Source organism: Diabrotica virgifera, chromosome 4, assembly GCF_917563875.1.
Source record: "Diabrotica virgifera virgifera chromosome 4, PGI_DIABVI_V3a".
NCBI classification, from domain to species: Eukaryota; Metazoa; Arthropoda; class Insecta; order Coleoptera; family Chrysomelidae; genus Diabrotica; species Diabrotica virgifera.
The window spans coordinates 63729841-63746225 of NC_065446.1; the positions used below are offsets into that span (position 1 = coordinate 63729841).

The window sequence follows — 16385 nt, forward strand, 5'->3', positions numbered from 1 at the left end:
GGGGGCTTTAAACTTTGATTTAGTCACTTTCTGACTTTCATAATAATAGTTTTTAACCGAGTTATTAAGTCTTAAAAATGGCCATATTTGGGGTTTTCAAGTTTTAAATTGCTTATAACTCGAAAACCATCAACTTTAGAGAAAAATTACAAGAGACCTTTTTTTGTCCAGAATGGTCTAAAAAACCTAAAAAAAATTTGCCCAGACCAAAGACAATAATTTTTGCAATTTGATTAAAAAAATTTGTTAAAAAAAATTTGGACCACTTTTCTCGTGGGCGACTTCTTGAACCATATTCTGGGGTATATTACAAATGTGATAATGCAAATTTTTTTTTCCATAATCATCACTACAATGATGATTATTACAATTACAATCTGGTCATAATTGACCAATGAGCAATTTTAATTTAACCTAAATTACTACTGTTCCTTAAAATTAAGAGCTTACCCCATAGCGTCTTTATCTAATATAACAAGATAGTGCATTATTCTAGCATAAACACTAACGCGCACAAGCACTATGCTCTGCTTTTCACTATCACCTATCACTTAAACTAGTTCAAAAGGCTTTGTCCTCTTCAGTCTTCTAATTTGCCCAGTGGTATCGAGGAGCTGGATTGCCTCAAAAAATCTCATGGGAATGGCGCCGTTTACGCCTTGTCTACTACTATAAAACTAACTACAGTTCATTTCGGCGCGTACCTATTATCTTGATCTTATAAATTATATTCCCGGTTTTATATTATTATTTCCGATAATATAATTACTTTCAGTTTTATATTTCCGATAATATAAGTATTTAATAAAAGGGGGTAGTTCCCTGGGTTGGCTGTATACCTTATAGTTAAACAAACTGGAACATGAAGTAAAACCACTTCTATGTAAAAGGTATATTTACTAAAATTTTTAAAAATCCCAATGGATTGAATAAAATGTGTTCATCACAACGTTTTCGAACCTATCGGTCCATCATCAGTGAATCTAAAATCAAATAATAATCCCACTATTAAAATTGAAAAGATGGTTGAAATTTTGAAAGTTACAAAAGTGTGGTTATGATTACTTACTTGAAATACTTGCAAAATAGCCCCAGAACCAAACAATGGTTGTGATTATAAATCAATCTACATTGTGTTATAATAATATTGTAAAGGCTAAACGCCGATGTTCATGGATATAACCTCTGGGAACATGGTGATACTCTACCCGAGGACCCAATCAACCATCTTAGGTCAACGATGACTACCAAGTGTCAAAGTTTTTAAGGAAATGCTTGATGTGACATTGACAGTTAAGGAAGAAGGTAGTCGATTTTCAAAAGAATTTCAAACAAAAGTCATGATCCAAAACGATGATATGGTAAAGATTTTAATATCTGAAAATGTCTGTTATTTAAATCTATTGTTTTTAAAAAATGTGTTTTACAAAATAAAAATTATTTTTAACTGTAACTACAAATTGACTATATAAAATAAAATTAAACTGATCAAATTAATCCAGATGGAAAAAAAATGAGCTGATTAGTAGTACTGATAGAATTTAATTGTTTCAGGGTGGCGGTCCAGGCAACAACAACCCTCAATCTCAGCAGTTCTACCCGGGACTTCCTACCGGCTTTGCCCCACAACAATTCCATTCCAATCTTCAAACCGGTCATCCGGTACCCAACCACCTAGGTCACTCTCCACCTCCAAATCCAACTTTTTACAAAGACGAGAGGACACAGCGACAACACATCAAACTTAAGAAAAAATTACATGACAAACAGCAGAAAGGCGACGGTTTGATACCTAGGAAAGAATTAGTAAATGGTTTAAAAAGAGCGGGATTAAAAGATAAAGGTATGAATAGTGTCGGGACTAGCGAAGATGGAGAGGAGAGCAGCGTACCCGATGAAGAAGACTCTATACAGATTGCTACTGATATTTTGTCGTCCGTCCAGGCACCTAAGGTAAGTGATGTTAGAAGAGAATATTCTCAAGAGAATATTCTCGGCCAGAAAATTCTCTCGAGAATATTCTCGGCAAAAATTTTCTATATTTTCAAAAACCGAAACAAAAATAAAAACTAGATTCGGGTCAAATTATTATAATTTAAAAAATATGTAGGTATATTGTTTTTGCCAATCCCACGAACCACTAGCAAGGGTGTTTACAGTGTCAATATTTATTGTTTTGGTGCAATATTAACGTGCAAATATTTAGAATGGTGTTAATTTAAGCAGAGAAGAACAAGTTGAGGAAACTGAGTTTGTAGATAATTTAGCAACTTTAAAATATGGTGATGAGTCGGCTGAAATAATGGCAGATTTGGCACTTTATCGGTCTAAGGAGGGATTTTTTTGGAAAACCATACGTTGTAAAATCAATTGAAAAACTAGACTTAATCATATTTATGGTGAAAAGGTACATGTTTCGGAAGTAGTTGATATATTAAGCATGCCTTCATCCAGTGCAGCGACTGAAAGAAGTTTCAGTACTTATGGTTTTTTTATCCACTCCTCTAAAAGAAACCGACTCACTGCTGAACGGGCTCGTAAGATAACTTTTATTGCTCACAATTTAAAATTGTTAAACGTAGACCAATCCATGACTGAGCTGGCCACTCGTGAAAAACAAAATCCCACAACTCATCAGTACATTGAAATGCAGATTGTAGATGACTAGGATGAGCTAATGATAGACATATATTCTGAATCTGAGGTCTCATCTTTTATCATACCACATCGATTATTTGCTGTTAAGAAGAAAATTTAATTTTCTTATCAAAGAAATTTTGTGTTTTCTGTTGTTTTTGTATTTTTTATATACAAAGAACACTTTGTTTCGTCTCATAATTTTGTATATAAGACATGATTTATAAAACCCTATTTTTTTTGGGGTTCATTCTCAGAAAATTCTCCATATCGAGAATTTTCCAACACTACCTAAGGTATGTTTGCAATTATGTTAAGCTCACTAAAAATGTTTTAACAATTTCATCACTACCCAACACATTATTTTAAATTCTTTCAGTTTAGTATCAAAGTTTAAAATATTGTATCGATATAAACAATCTCTACTTTTAATACCTCTATCAAACTAATACATAGTGCACTACTTCTTCATGTACCATGTCCTTTCAGAACGTTGGTTACGATCATAGATCTTAATTTTATTCATCTGACAAGTTTATCAACCATGAAGTCCTTCTTCGTCCTGGACTGCATCTTTACCTGCTATTTTCCATTGAATAGTGCACTTATGAGGAAGAAATTCAATAACCCAATATGCAAGTGGATTATTCAGGTGGTTCAGAACAGAATAATATCGACACATACATGTGATAGTGTCATAAAACTGGGGGCAACTACGAGGTGTATTATTATCATCAACATTATGAAATCTAGTCATTGGCGACCTGATTCATGAACTTAGCATCCAAGTAATCTTGGTCCAGGGTTTTCGCTGACAATATTCTAATAGTAGTTGTGGGAAAATTTCCCAGTATTGTTCTGGATCAGATGCCATGTCCCCTTCATTACATAAACAAATGGTGTCTGAAAGATTACGTCTCTGTAAACCCTTCTAAAACTAAACTAATAGCTTTTATTAATAAGAAGAAGCTCAATGAATGAGCTGAAATTATGGGGGAAAGAACTAGAAAGACCAATTAGATCAAGTATCTAGGGATAACACTGGATCCCAAACTCAAATGGAAAACTTATATTAACAACATAACCTACGCGACTCGTCTGGAACTGCAGCTAAGTTGTAGGTAAAACCTGGATGTTGAAACAGAAGATAATATGTTATACAGATGACATATGAGAGATACGACTAAGAGTTACATATGGTTTAGTACTTTGGTGGAAAAAGACGGCGTTGCAATCTTGTATGACTTCTCTCACCACCCTAGAAGGACGAGAGTTTTTACATATGGCAGGAGGCTTTATGACCATCTTGAGAGCAAACCACACTTGGAAGCCGAATTATGTATTAATTATTAAAAGATCACTGGGTCTATCCTTTAGATGAACTCAGATATGATGACACCATAATAGACTAGGAAGGATCTGTTTTTAGGTGGATGTGAGAGGTGGCATTCGGATTTTTGCGGATAAAGTTAGGTGATAACTTCGTTAATAATAATTGACTTATGCTCCTTCTCAAGTATGCCCGAAACATTAATAAAAAAAATAAAATATTTAAAAACTTCAAAAAATTTCGTTTTTTTTTTCTATTTTCTTTGCTTATAACTTTAAAACGATTCATTTTGGAACAAAGTCGTATAGGAACAAAACAAAGTTAATTAAATTTTCTATCAGATACGATTGGTTAAAAATGTCTTAATTTAACACCCTTGCTGCAAAATAGCAATAAATATAAAATAAGGGGGCAAAACAAGCCTGTCCTTATTCAATGTTTTTCCATCATTTAGGTTACACTTGGAACCTTTCTAATTCGCTTAGAAAATTTTTGTAATGTGCTAAAACTGTCCACCAAATTTCATTAAAATTGACTTACTAGATTTTGCATAATAATTTTGCAATCTAAACTTTTTTTAAAAAATTAAAATTTTTTAAAATCTTGCACAACAAAAACTAGAACATACAAAGATTTGTCAATTTTTTTTACATATAAAGAAGCACTCCACCTATCTAATGCACTTTACCGAATTGATATCGGATTATTTAAGCAGCCTCAGCAATGTTTTAAAGTTATAAACAATTTTTTGTCTTATAAACAAATTAGTGCTGTGTCCAGGAGGGGGTGCTACGGTTGTTTTTATGTATTTTGACCCGTAGAACACGAATTTTTTGGGTAACAGTTGATCCGGATGTCGATAAGATTGTTATAAACAAAGAAGTTGAGGAATTACATAACCTCAATTTTTCGCAAAATAAAACATTTTTTTGGATTTCTTGGGTGATTCTAAACAAAAAAATGTTCTTACAAGTTTTTTCGTAGGATGCATAGTTTTCGAGATAAACGCGGTGGAACATTCAAAAAATCGAAAAATTACAATTTTTTAACGATAATAACTTTTGATTAAAAAATAAAATAACAATTCTGCTGACAGCATTTGAAAGTTTAAGTCAAATTATACCGGTTTTAATTATTTGCATGGCTAAAAATTAATTTTTTATTATTAAACAAAGCTATTTGTTTATAAGCCAAAAAATTGTTTATAATTTTAAAACATTGCTGAGGCCCCTTAAATAATCCGATTTTAATTCTGTAAAGTGTATTAGATAGGTAGAGCACCTCTTTATATGTAAAAAAATTAGCCAGCTTTTAAACGGTCAACTTTTTGTTCAGAAAGATTTTAAAAATTTTGAACTTTTTTAAAAACATTTACATTGCAAATTTATTATGCAAAATCTATTAGGTCGATTTTAATGAAATTTGGTAGACCAATTAAGAAAGTTATAAGAATTTTCTAAGCGAATTACTAAGGTTCTAAGTGCCACCAAAGTGGTTAAGAAACATTGAATAACAATAGGCGTATTTTGCCCCCTTATTTTGTATTTATTGCTATATTGCAGAAAAGGTAATACCTTAAGACATTTTTGACCAGTCGTATATCATACAAAATTCAATTATCTTTATTTTATTTCTTTACTACTTTGTTCCAAAAGGAACCGTTTTAAAGTTATAACCAAAGAAAGCAGAAAAATTGACGTTTTTCGAAATTTTTAAATATTTTAATTTTTTTATTAATATTCCGGGCATATTTGTCTAGTATAGTAAATTCTAGTATAAATCCGGAGCATAAGTAAATTATTATTACTGAAGGTGTCACCTAACTTTATCTTCAAAAATCCGAATGCCACCTCTCACATCCAAAAATACACGTTTTTTACAGATTAGTCCTGGTCTATAACTAATCTTCACTGAGAAGATTAACACAATATTACTATCTAGAGAATAAAGAATACCAAATATTAATGAGGACTTAATATTATGGTTCACTGATTGATCTAAAAATGCCCTGGCACTTTGTCCTGTTGATACTGGATCAGGAATATTTGGGCAAACATGAAATTAAAACGAATCTTACAGCCTAGGTCAATATACACATGTATTCTAGGCTGAAATGTTTGCTTTGGTGGTATTGATGAAATACTGAATGTAGGTCACAAAGCAATGAGAATCAACAGGTGTACAGATGACCAAAAGGATATTATGGCCATAAAGAACCCACTCACCAAATCAAAACTTTTAACGAACTGCAAAGATATCCTCTCAACATTCTGGCAAAAGACAATAGCGTGTCTTTAATATTGGTGCCGGGTCATGAAGAAGTGCATGAGAATGAACGAGAAGATTTATTAGCAAAACATGTCACGAGAGAATCTATGTATGCCCAGAATTATTGTGTGGAACCACCAAAGATCCTGCAAGAAACGGAAGTCAGAAGTGATAAGGAATCATCAAAAGAAATGGAGAGCCACGATTATTTCCACATCGGAATGATATCTCTTGCCACGGAGTATTCTTTTAGTTCTTAAAAAAGGTGGTAATTTCTCGGGGCCAGATCTGGACTATACAGTGGGCGGGGATGCAACTCTTTAACAAATAAGGCCCTTTCTTTTAGATTTTGTTCTTCAAAATGACCAATAATGTGATTAGTAAACAATACTAGGAATGCACAAGTTGAACGGTACTTTCCACCACTCTCGCCCAAACAGGTGAAGAGTACTAGTCATTTCAAAAACATACTTCCTTTGAGCTGGACCCTGTATATCATGAATGAATACATTACAATGAAATAAAAATGTATGTAATTCAGTTGCAATGCGAAGGCAAAACTGTCTTATTTGCGGGGATAAGCTGTCGGAGATTGGTCACTTGGGGCAGAGAGCAGCAGGCCTACGCCTCTCTGATGATGACTCCAAATAGAGTCGAAAATCGTCGATTTAGAGTGCTGGCTGGCGCTCTCTGTTCTAAGTGAAAAACAAGACAGTTTTGCCTTCGCATTGCAACTGAATAAAAATGGTATACATTTTTATTTCATTTTATATTGGTTTTACTCCTGTGAGTAACTAGGTCCATTTTCCGTTGGAATTTACTAGCTGAACAGACGTGGTCGTGAATTGTAAGTTTTTTGAATTCCCTCTTATCTTCTTCGCTTCAGCATCCATCTGGCTTGCAATTTTTAGAAGACATGGAGGTGTTAGCAGGAAAATGGTCCAATGAGTTTTCAATTAAATATCTTTTAACAATATTTTTAATATTTTTTATTATTATTAATATTTCTATTACGTTGAAAACTTTAAAACTTTGAATACATTACAATTTTTTAAGACTTTTTTTTATTAGAAATAACCCGCATCAACCATAAAAGGTTATTAGCGGTGGTACAATGATACATATTAATTTGATATAAAATATAAACTATTTTACAAAGTTTTTTTTACAGAGTTTTTACAAAGTTGATTTTAATTTATGATTGTTCTGAAACGTAGCACTCACATTTGGTTATATAATTGAGTTTCCTTTAAAAACCTAATGATTTTGTCACAATCCGCACTGTTTAACGCACACTTTATATCACATGGTAGTCCAGTAGCTTGTCTTTGCAGATGATATAATGGACAGTCTATAACAATGTGACAATGTGACCTATATTGGTGTCACAGGCGTAGCACATTTATTGATTTTTTTTTAATTGAGGTTTTCTTGGGAAACATCTGTATCTTCGGAGTTATCATTTTCAGTTTGATCTAGATTTAGTTGACGACGTATTTTCTTCCTTATTCGTGTAATTCTAGATTTAATGCGTCTGTCTTCGAGTTTGGGGTAGATTTCTGTTAGCATTGTTAATAGTCCTGCTATGTCCTTCGTGTATTCCTGTGCGATACTTAATGGATTGGGGGAACCGTGTGCATCATCGAGAAAGCTGACTATCTCTGTATAGTTTAATTCAAAAAGGGCTGAAGCTTTATCAAGAAATTCCTTTGCCGGTTGGATAAGTGATTCAGTAGAAACTGTTTCTCCAGTTTTTGTATCAGATTTAGTGACTTTTGGCTTTTTTGTTGATCTTGCTTTAGGTTTTGTAAAATCTATTTCTGTGTTTTCTACCGGTGGTGTATTAACTGGAGACGACATTACAGAATGAGAACGTTTCGGTATAGTAATTTCTGTAGGGAGTTCTTGGGAGTCCATTACTTCACCAGTGTTTTCTGTTTGATTCTGGACAGAGTGATTTTTGTCTTCAGCTGTTGCATTACAGGAAGAAATAGAGTCTTGGTCAGTTTGGGATGTAGGTATGGACGGGTTTGACTGGGGCCGTATAGGTACATGCTGAGGCGATATGACCAGATTGATGACAGAGATAGCAAGTGAGTCCATCAGAAAGAAAGATTTGGTAAGATGTATTATCGAAGTCAATGAGAATTGATTCAGGAATAACAAGATTGTCGACAGGTGTATAGTACACCTGCCTACAAAAGCTTAATACGTGACTATATTGAGGATCTTGAATTCCCGCTCTTAAGAAAGACATCGGTGAAAGAAGATGAAAGCCCTTCTCGGCAATATATTTTTCGAGGATGTGATGAGGAATAGACGGACAGACACTAGACAGCAGTAACCTATTAGCAGGAGTGACTAGTCTTCTTGCTCTGATAACATTATCTCCTATTTTTATACCTCCGTGGTCTGTTAAAAAAGTGTCAACAACTTCTTTGCTGGAAAGGTAGATGCAGATTCTGCCGTTAGAAATTCGTGATGAAAGAAGTACATTTTTGGGTTGTACTAGTGATCCTATTGCTGTAACGTAGTCTTCTAATTTTAGTGTGTCTACTGCTGGGATAATAACGGCTTGTAGTTTCGAAGGGAATGTAGCTGCTTTCTGTTGGGTAATTGTAGAGTAAGATGGTGTTTGTTGATCGGGCAACATTGGAGGACCTCTGTAGTCAGAAGTACCAGCCATCGGATGAAATTGTTAAATACTTTTTATTTTGATTTTCTTATTTCGTTTCATTATATTGTAATTGGGTCAGTACGACTCTGTCAATTACAAAGTATTTAACTTATCGAAGAAAAGCCAAAAAACAAGTTTTTGTTAAACACCTTTGAATTTACAAAACTGTATGACTGGATTGAAATTCTATAAGATTTTGATGAAACCGTAAATATATTGATAAAATTACTTACGGCAATCAAATCACAATTAATAACTAAACTACTGGTTATGTTTCTTATAATTAATTTAAAAATTTACTATGGTAAAGCGATGAAAAACTTCGAGACTAAATTTAGGTGTACTTAATCAACTAGGTTCAGGACCGCACTCCTTTTTAACACTTCTTTTCAAATAGTTTCGTGTTTATGTGAAGATGTTGGATGAATTTTTTTGAATACGATAAATAATTAACAGGTTTCAAAATGCATATTTTTATTTTAGGTGTCTGAATTAAGTTCCCGTAGTGCCTTATTGCAATGGGCGCCACCCGTCCGTTTATCTGAATCAGCGAGCAACGATAGCCACGACATTGACATTTCAGAGTCCGATCTAAGGTACGAGGTCCTCCTTAGCGATAAAAGCAGAGAAATGAAGTTTAAATCCATCTACAGTGGTCCTTCTCTCTCCTGTAGGATACAAGACTTAAAACCTGGTCAAGAGTATTCCGTATGTGTTCAGGTAAGAATTTGAAATACATTTGACAAGATTTTGAAACTATGTTGAAAGAAACTTCTTAATGATGGTTATTTACAAGAATAGTATAGCTTCATATTCCTACTCTTGTACGCACTATAGCTACACACACCACAGCAATATGCTCTGCTTTTACACTCCTTAACACTTTACAAAACATGGTTTTCTCCCTTTGAGTCTTCTTTCTAACCCAGTATTATCGAGGAGCTGGATGGCCTCGATGTTTACATGACTATGGAGCCGTTGTTCGCGATTACCTGCTATCATCTTGATAACCTTATCTACATCTTCCATCTCAAGGTCCTTGTGGAGGTCTGGATTTCTGATATGCAAAGGATCATCAACGATGTTCCTTAATACTTTATTTTGGAACCTCAAGTCTAGATGGTTTGGATATTATTTGAATTGCCCTAGAGCTGGCAACCATACGTTCATACTGGTCTCGGTTTTTGTTGTTAGTATAACAGGTGTTTGTTATGTATTAACAATACTGAATTTCTTCCCATCAGCCAATACATTTTCTTGTAACGGATACCTAGTTATCCCGTTTTCTTTTTAATATGGACTTTCCAGCGAAGTCTTGCTTTGATGCCTAAATATTTTCTGGACGCATAAATATGGTATTTACACATCATTTATTATGTATAATTGGAATATTTTGGATTTTTGTATTTGTAAAATAAACGTGAATTTATTTAGATTCATTTAGCCTACTTCCTTAATATGTACTTTCCAGCGAAGTCTTGCTTTGATACCTAAATATTTTCCGGACGCATAAATATTGTATTTACACATCATTTATTATGTATAATTGGAATATTTTGGATTTTTGTATTTGTAAAATAAACGTGAATTTATTTAGATTCATTTAGCCTACTTCTCCGTTTTTTATCCAATTATGGATTTTATTTATTGACAACTGTAGTTGTTCAGCTGCTTCTTCGCTGGTATCAGCTACTGCAAAGATAGCGGTATTATCTGCAAAGGTGGTAGATAGTATTATTTTCTAGTTCAGTATGTTGTATGGCGTATAACAGGTCGAGGACTGGACCTAATACACTTCCTTGAGGGACTCATGCTTTGATTTCTTTTAGATCTGTGTACACGTTTTTTGCTTATTCTGAAATATATCTCAAATATATATGAATGCAGTTTGAGTTTGTAGATTAAACCTTCATGCCATACTACTACTATCGGTTTACAGCGTTCTCCGACGCCTTCCGACTCCTAACCGCCATTCTTAACTGTTCTCTGTCTAGTTCTTTTTCAATTCTCTCCTTCCAGCTTTTTCTCGGCCGTCCTCTTTTCCTTCTCCCTTGTGGTGTGCGCGCCAAAATCTGTTCTGATTCTGTCTGTTCTGATCCTGTCATCTGACATTCTCTGTATATGGCCGTACCATATTAGTTGTTTTGTTTTTCTTCCTATGTCTTCTTTTTCTTTTATATAGGCAGTACTGCCTGTTTTTCTTCAACGGTGCCTTTCATTCTGTCTCTAAATTGTCATTTCATCTTGCCCTTGGGTGTCCTATACTTCTTCTGCCTAACGGTGACTTGTCCCTGGCTATTCTTACTATTCTTGGTTCACAAATCCTGCTTATGTGTTGATTTCTTTTCTGTTCTTTACTCAGGTATTTATATTGTCTACCCCGCATATGCGTCTGATTTACTCACTTCTTACGCTGTCCTGTAGTGCTTTTCCAGCAGTCCTTCTTAAGATCTTCATTTCGTTGGTCTCCAGATGTCTTTGTGTTTTGCTTGTATCTGGTCTTGTTTCGGCCGTGTAAGTCATAACTGGCCTATTAACTGACTTATACATATATTCGGGCGTTTGTTCCACTCTTAGGTGTTTGTTTTTCCAAATTGTCTCGTTTAGGTATCCTGCCGTTCTACTGGTTTAATAATTATTTGATCTTTTAACTCTTCTTCGATATTGTTGTCGGCTGATAGATTAATTCCCAGATACATATTTGAAAGTTATGTTTTGTTTTTAGTAATGGATGTGTGACTCCCATCATTTCTCGTATTCTCTCATTTGGTATCCGATCTCTTCTTGATTTACTTGCTGCTTTTCTCCAGAAATCCATTTCTGTTACTAGTAACATTTTCTCTGTTGTTTGTTTCAGTGGACAAACTTCACTGTCATATGTGATTCTACTTTTAAGTATGGTATTGTATATGAGCTGTTTGTTCGCTTACATATTGTTTGGTCCCACAGAAGCCGTTCATCATGGATATGGCTTTTCTACCCTGTATGTTTCTGTCTTTTATAGCAGCATCGAGTGTTCCATCTTGATTTATCTTCATGCCCAGGTACTTGTATTCATCACAGCTGTCATATCTTCATGCCATACTTTGTCAAAAGCCTTAGTTACGTCTAAAAAGATTATAGAACAGACTTTCTTTTATTCTAATGATTTTCAGTCTAAGCATGTGTACCTGATCAACCGTAGAATGTTTATTACTGTATGAGATTGATGTAAGTGATATATATTCCAACTGTTCGATCTAGTTTAAATGACAATTTCAGATTTATAGAAATTAATTTGCGTCTTTTATGATTTGTTTAAATTTTAAGACGAAATTTCCAAGAAATTCAAACATTTTTTTACTCTTGAACCGTCTACTTTTTACTTGATAAGTAGAAGTTTATTCTACTTATGTTATGAAAACTGCCAATAGTTGTTATTGTTTATGAATAGCTATTCAATTTTAATAATAAGTATAAAATGTTTCACTATCTTTGTGTATTTTATTTATACACGTGAAATTGTGAAATGTGTTAACAAGATAACCTCGGGTCATACATACATTGTATCATTTTCGTGAACTAGATATGAATTCATTCAGTATTTCTAATTATCCGTTATCAGTATAAAATTGTATTATCAACAAATTTATAACACTTAATGCAATACGAGTAAAAATTTTGTCAGGAAAATATTATCATTTTTTTTTGTGAACTATTTTATTATTTTCATCTCGGGACAGAATAATTAACTATTTAGATGGGAAATAAGCCACAATTAAATTGAAAAAAATAATTTTATTAACGTTTCGACGCCCAAATCGTTCACGCCCCGTTTTAACATAAATCAGCCAACGTTATCAACAATGTGGTCGCCAACGTTTTTAGAAGATAGGCACCTTTAGAAAAAGAAGATATATATTTTTGTTGTACCCTGTCTGGTGTCAAAATGATGCTATAAATGCTTCTGCTTATTTATAATGTAATGTAATGCTACAAATTATAGTTTTGATGATATATGTCAGACCTATTGTCTGGCCACTCTGTATGAAGCTGTCTCTCTCTTCCCTTTATTTGACCACCACTAGCTCTCTTTAGTCTCAAACTTTTTTCCTCAGATTTCCAAGTATTTCACTAACTGTATCTCTAACAATAAAAGCCATCTAACGATAAAACACTAAAATCGTGTATTTTCAACCCTTCCACAGAATTTATTAAAATTTATTATCACTATACCTACGTAATCAATAAAATACAAGTGGCACAGAGAGCAATGGAGGGGTCAATGTTGAACATATCAGTTACAGAATTACAACGCTGAAATGAACCTGGACAGGACAGGTTGTCAGATTCAAAGATGGAAGATGGACAAAGAATATTTTAGAATGGAGACTAGACACGATCCTTATCGTAGTCAGAGGCATCCTCCAAGCCGGAAGACATCAAGCGCATTCAGCACAATTGGATTCGGGTTGCTCAAGATCGAATGCAATGGAATTATTTACGGGAGGCCTATGTTTAGTAGTGGATTCAAAAACGCTAATGGTGATGATGATTTTCACTACTGCTATTCCGGCGGTGTGCCTCTCTCAAATCTCTCTCATTATACTAATATAAAATAATACACATCCAGAGTTGAAATTTGAAACGTCCGCATATTATATTGCATCTGTTTTCATAGTGCATATAGATTTTCACTTCGGAAAAAATCAAACAAGATAGAACTTTTTGTAATTTCATTAAGAAATATTTAATAAACAACATATCAAAAAGTTCTACTCGAGAAGTGGGTGCTTCATTTTTTATTAAACAAATGAACTACGAAATTAGATGTTTTTTTAAATAACTCCGAAAATATAAATTTTAGAAAAAAACTGACTTGACCATTGAAAAATTCAGAAAATTTTACAAAGAAAACCTTATATTAACTTCGTATCTTCTGTGATTTTTTATTTATAACGCTAAAGTCACCCTTCTCACACACATTGGCGCACTGTAAACTAGCATACGGCGAAGTGCATGCTTGAGTTATTTTAATGTAATTCTTTAACTAATCGATCAAATGAAATTTTACAATTTAAACATGAAAGAAGAATAATTAAGCTATCTTATGGTTATAATAGAAAGAAATAAAATGTATGGTCTTAAGTACGATGTGGGCGGAAAGTGAGCCTTACATGAATTTTGTTTAAAAATTATTTAAAAATGTGTAACTAATACAATGTTTCTTATAAAACTCTCAATTTTGCACAACTTACCTTTCAAGCATCTTACTAAATGATGTTTCATTCAAAAAAAATCTCAAAAATTTAATTAAAATGATATGACGTCTCAAAAAATTTAGTTTTTGAAATCTTCGTAGTTTTATGGAATTACCACCACTTTAAGACGGTATTACTCAAGTTTGAACAAATCTATTACAGTTTTATAAGTACTTTTTTAAAGCTTAGGATGCAATCTTTAAAACGCATTAAATTATTTTACTTTAGAAATGAAATAAACTATTTATTTTTGAGAAAATTAAGAAAGATAACAAAAATGTAATACAAAAACCGAAAATTACCAGCTAAAAAAATGTTTATACAAAGCGATCAAAACTTTTTTCTGTAAAACTTAGCTAAAATACATTTAATAATAAGCTTCAACAATAATAAATGTTAAGTAAAAAAAATTTTTTTAGCTCTTATACAGTATGTCTGCGTAACTTGGAATCTATTGATAACTTTTTTATTATCGGTTTTACGAAAAAAAGTTATTCTTTATAAAATACTCTGCATCGTATATAATCTAAGACGCAATCATCAAATATCAAATTTAATTAATTTTATACGAGGTATGTCAAAAAATATGAATTTCACTCAAGAGTAAAGTACCTTTACATTTCACAATATCGAAAAGTGTTATTAAGAAAAGTTGTGTGGAATTAAAAAATTTGTTTTAGTGTTCAATTACATCTTTCTAATTAAAATATTGTGAATAATAAAGGCACTTAACTCTTAAGAAAAATTCATTTTTTACATACCTCGTATAAAATTAAAAAAGTTTGATATCTTATGGTTGTATCTTAGATCTTAGACCAGGGAGAGCATTTTATGAAGAATAACTTTTTTTCGTAAAAGTGATAATAAAATAGTTATCATAATTGTAATAAAATGATGATGAGTATCCGTAATTTGAGAAAAAATTGATTTTTTTTTTCAATCAGAATGATGTAATTGTATATTTAAACATAGTTTTTAATTTCAAACAACTTTTCATAATATCATTTTTTGATATTCTGGAATATAAAGGTACATACTTTATTCTTTAACGTAATTCATATTTTTGACATAACTCGTATAAAATTGATAAAATTTGATATCTGATGGTTAAGTTTTAGATTTTTGACTATCCAGAGCATTTTATGAACAATAACTGTTTTTCGTAAAATTGATAATAAAAAAGTTTTCCATGTGGTTCCAAGCTACGCATACATACAGAGCTTCTGTATAAGAATTTTCAAATTGCAATGCCATATTCGGATTCAGCATAATCAAAAACAAAATAAAAACATATTTGATCAAAGTAAAATGACGAATTTAACGATATTTTTAAAATTATTTATACAAAACAATTGTTATTGTTTAAACAATTAATAAACAATTAGCGGCCAAATCTACGAGTAGATCTTTTTACTTTAACAAGTATACAGGGTGTTTCATTAATAATTGTCCATATAGTAACTGGAGAAACCTTAGCACAAAATACGAAGATTTAACCTAAAACACTTAAATAAAATGTGGTTCTTTACTGAGTTACAGGGTGTTTTATCTAAAAATTTAAATACTATTTTTGCCCAGCATTTTAAAACTATTCGACGTATCCTTTTCATACTTGGCAGAAAGTGCGACTACTATACACCCTACTAAATTATCATAAACAAACGTTTCTAGCTACTACCAGAGGCGTACGGCAGGGGTAGTAAATGGTTGACCCTTCTCAAATTCTACGCCACTGGAGGAATTACTATTTTAGTGCCATTTTTAGATTTTCCAATACTTTCTACGTAAATAATATACTCCTTATTGGTAACGATAAAGTCATTAGTTTTCGAGATATTTGAAGTTAAATATGAAACGGCACATTTATTTTGATTAATTCATGGTATGATTCATATGATTAATGTTTAAAAATTATTTGTACCCAGTACTTTAAAACTATTTGGTGTATCCTTATCATACTTGGTAGAAAGTGTAGGTACTGTACACCCTACTAAATTAAGATAAATAAACGTTTCTAGCTACTACCAGAGGCGTACGACAGGGGATAGTGGTAGATTGACCCTTCCCAAATTCTACGCCACTGACGAAATTGCTATTTTAGTGTAATTTTTTATTTTTCAATACTTTTTATGTAAATAATATACTCTTCATTCGTAACGATAAAATTATTAGTTTTCGAGATATTTGAAATTAAAAATGAAGCGACACAATACATTAATCAAAATAACCGTGT

The 16385-nt window shown here is 32.6% G+C and overlaps 1 protein-coding gene across 5 annotated transcripts in view; it reads left to right on the forward strand.

Annotated features, from left to right (window-relative positions):
• LOC114325841 (fibronectin type-III domain-containing protein 3a) overlaps window positions 1-16385 on the forward strand; it is a 725050-nt gene that overhangs the window by 662291 nt on the left and 46374 nt on the right. For all 5 annotated transcript variants that reach the window (XM_050649163.1, XM_050649164.1, XM_050649165.1 and 2 more), the window contains 2 exons: window positions 1555-1953; window positions 9396-9632. In XM_050649163.1, the coding sequence (XP_050505120.1) occupies window positions 1555-1953; window positions 9396-9632 (636 nt within the window). The remainder of the gene's footprint in view (window positions 1-1554; window positions 1954-9395; window positions 9633-16385) is intronic.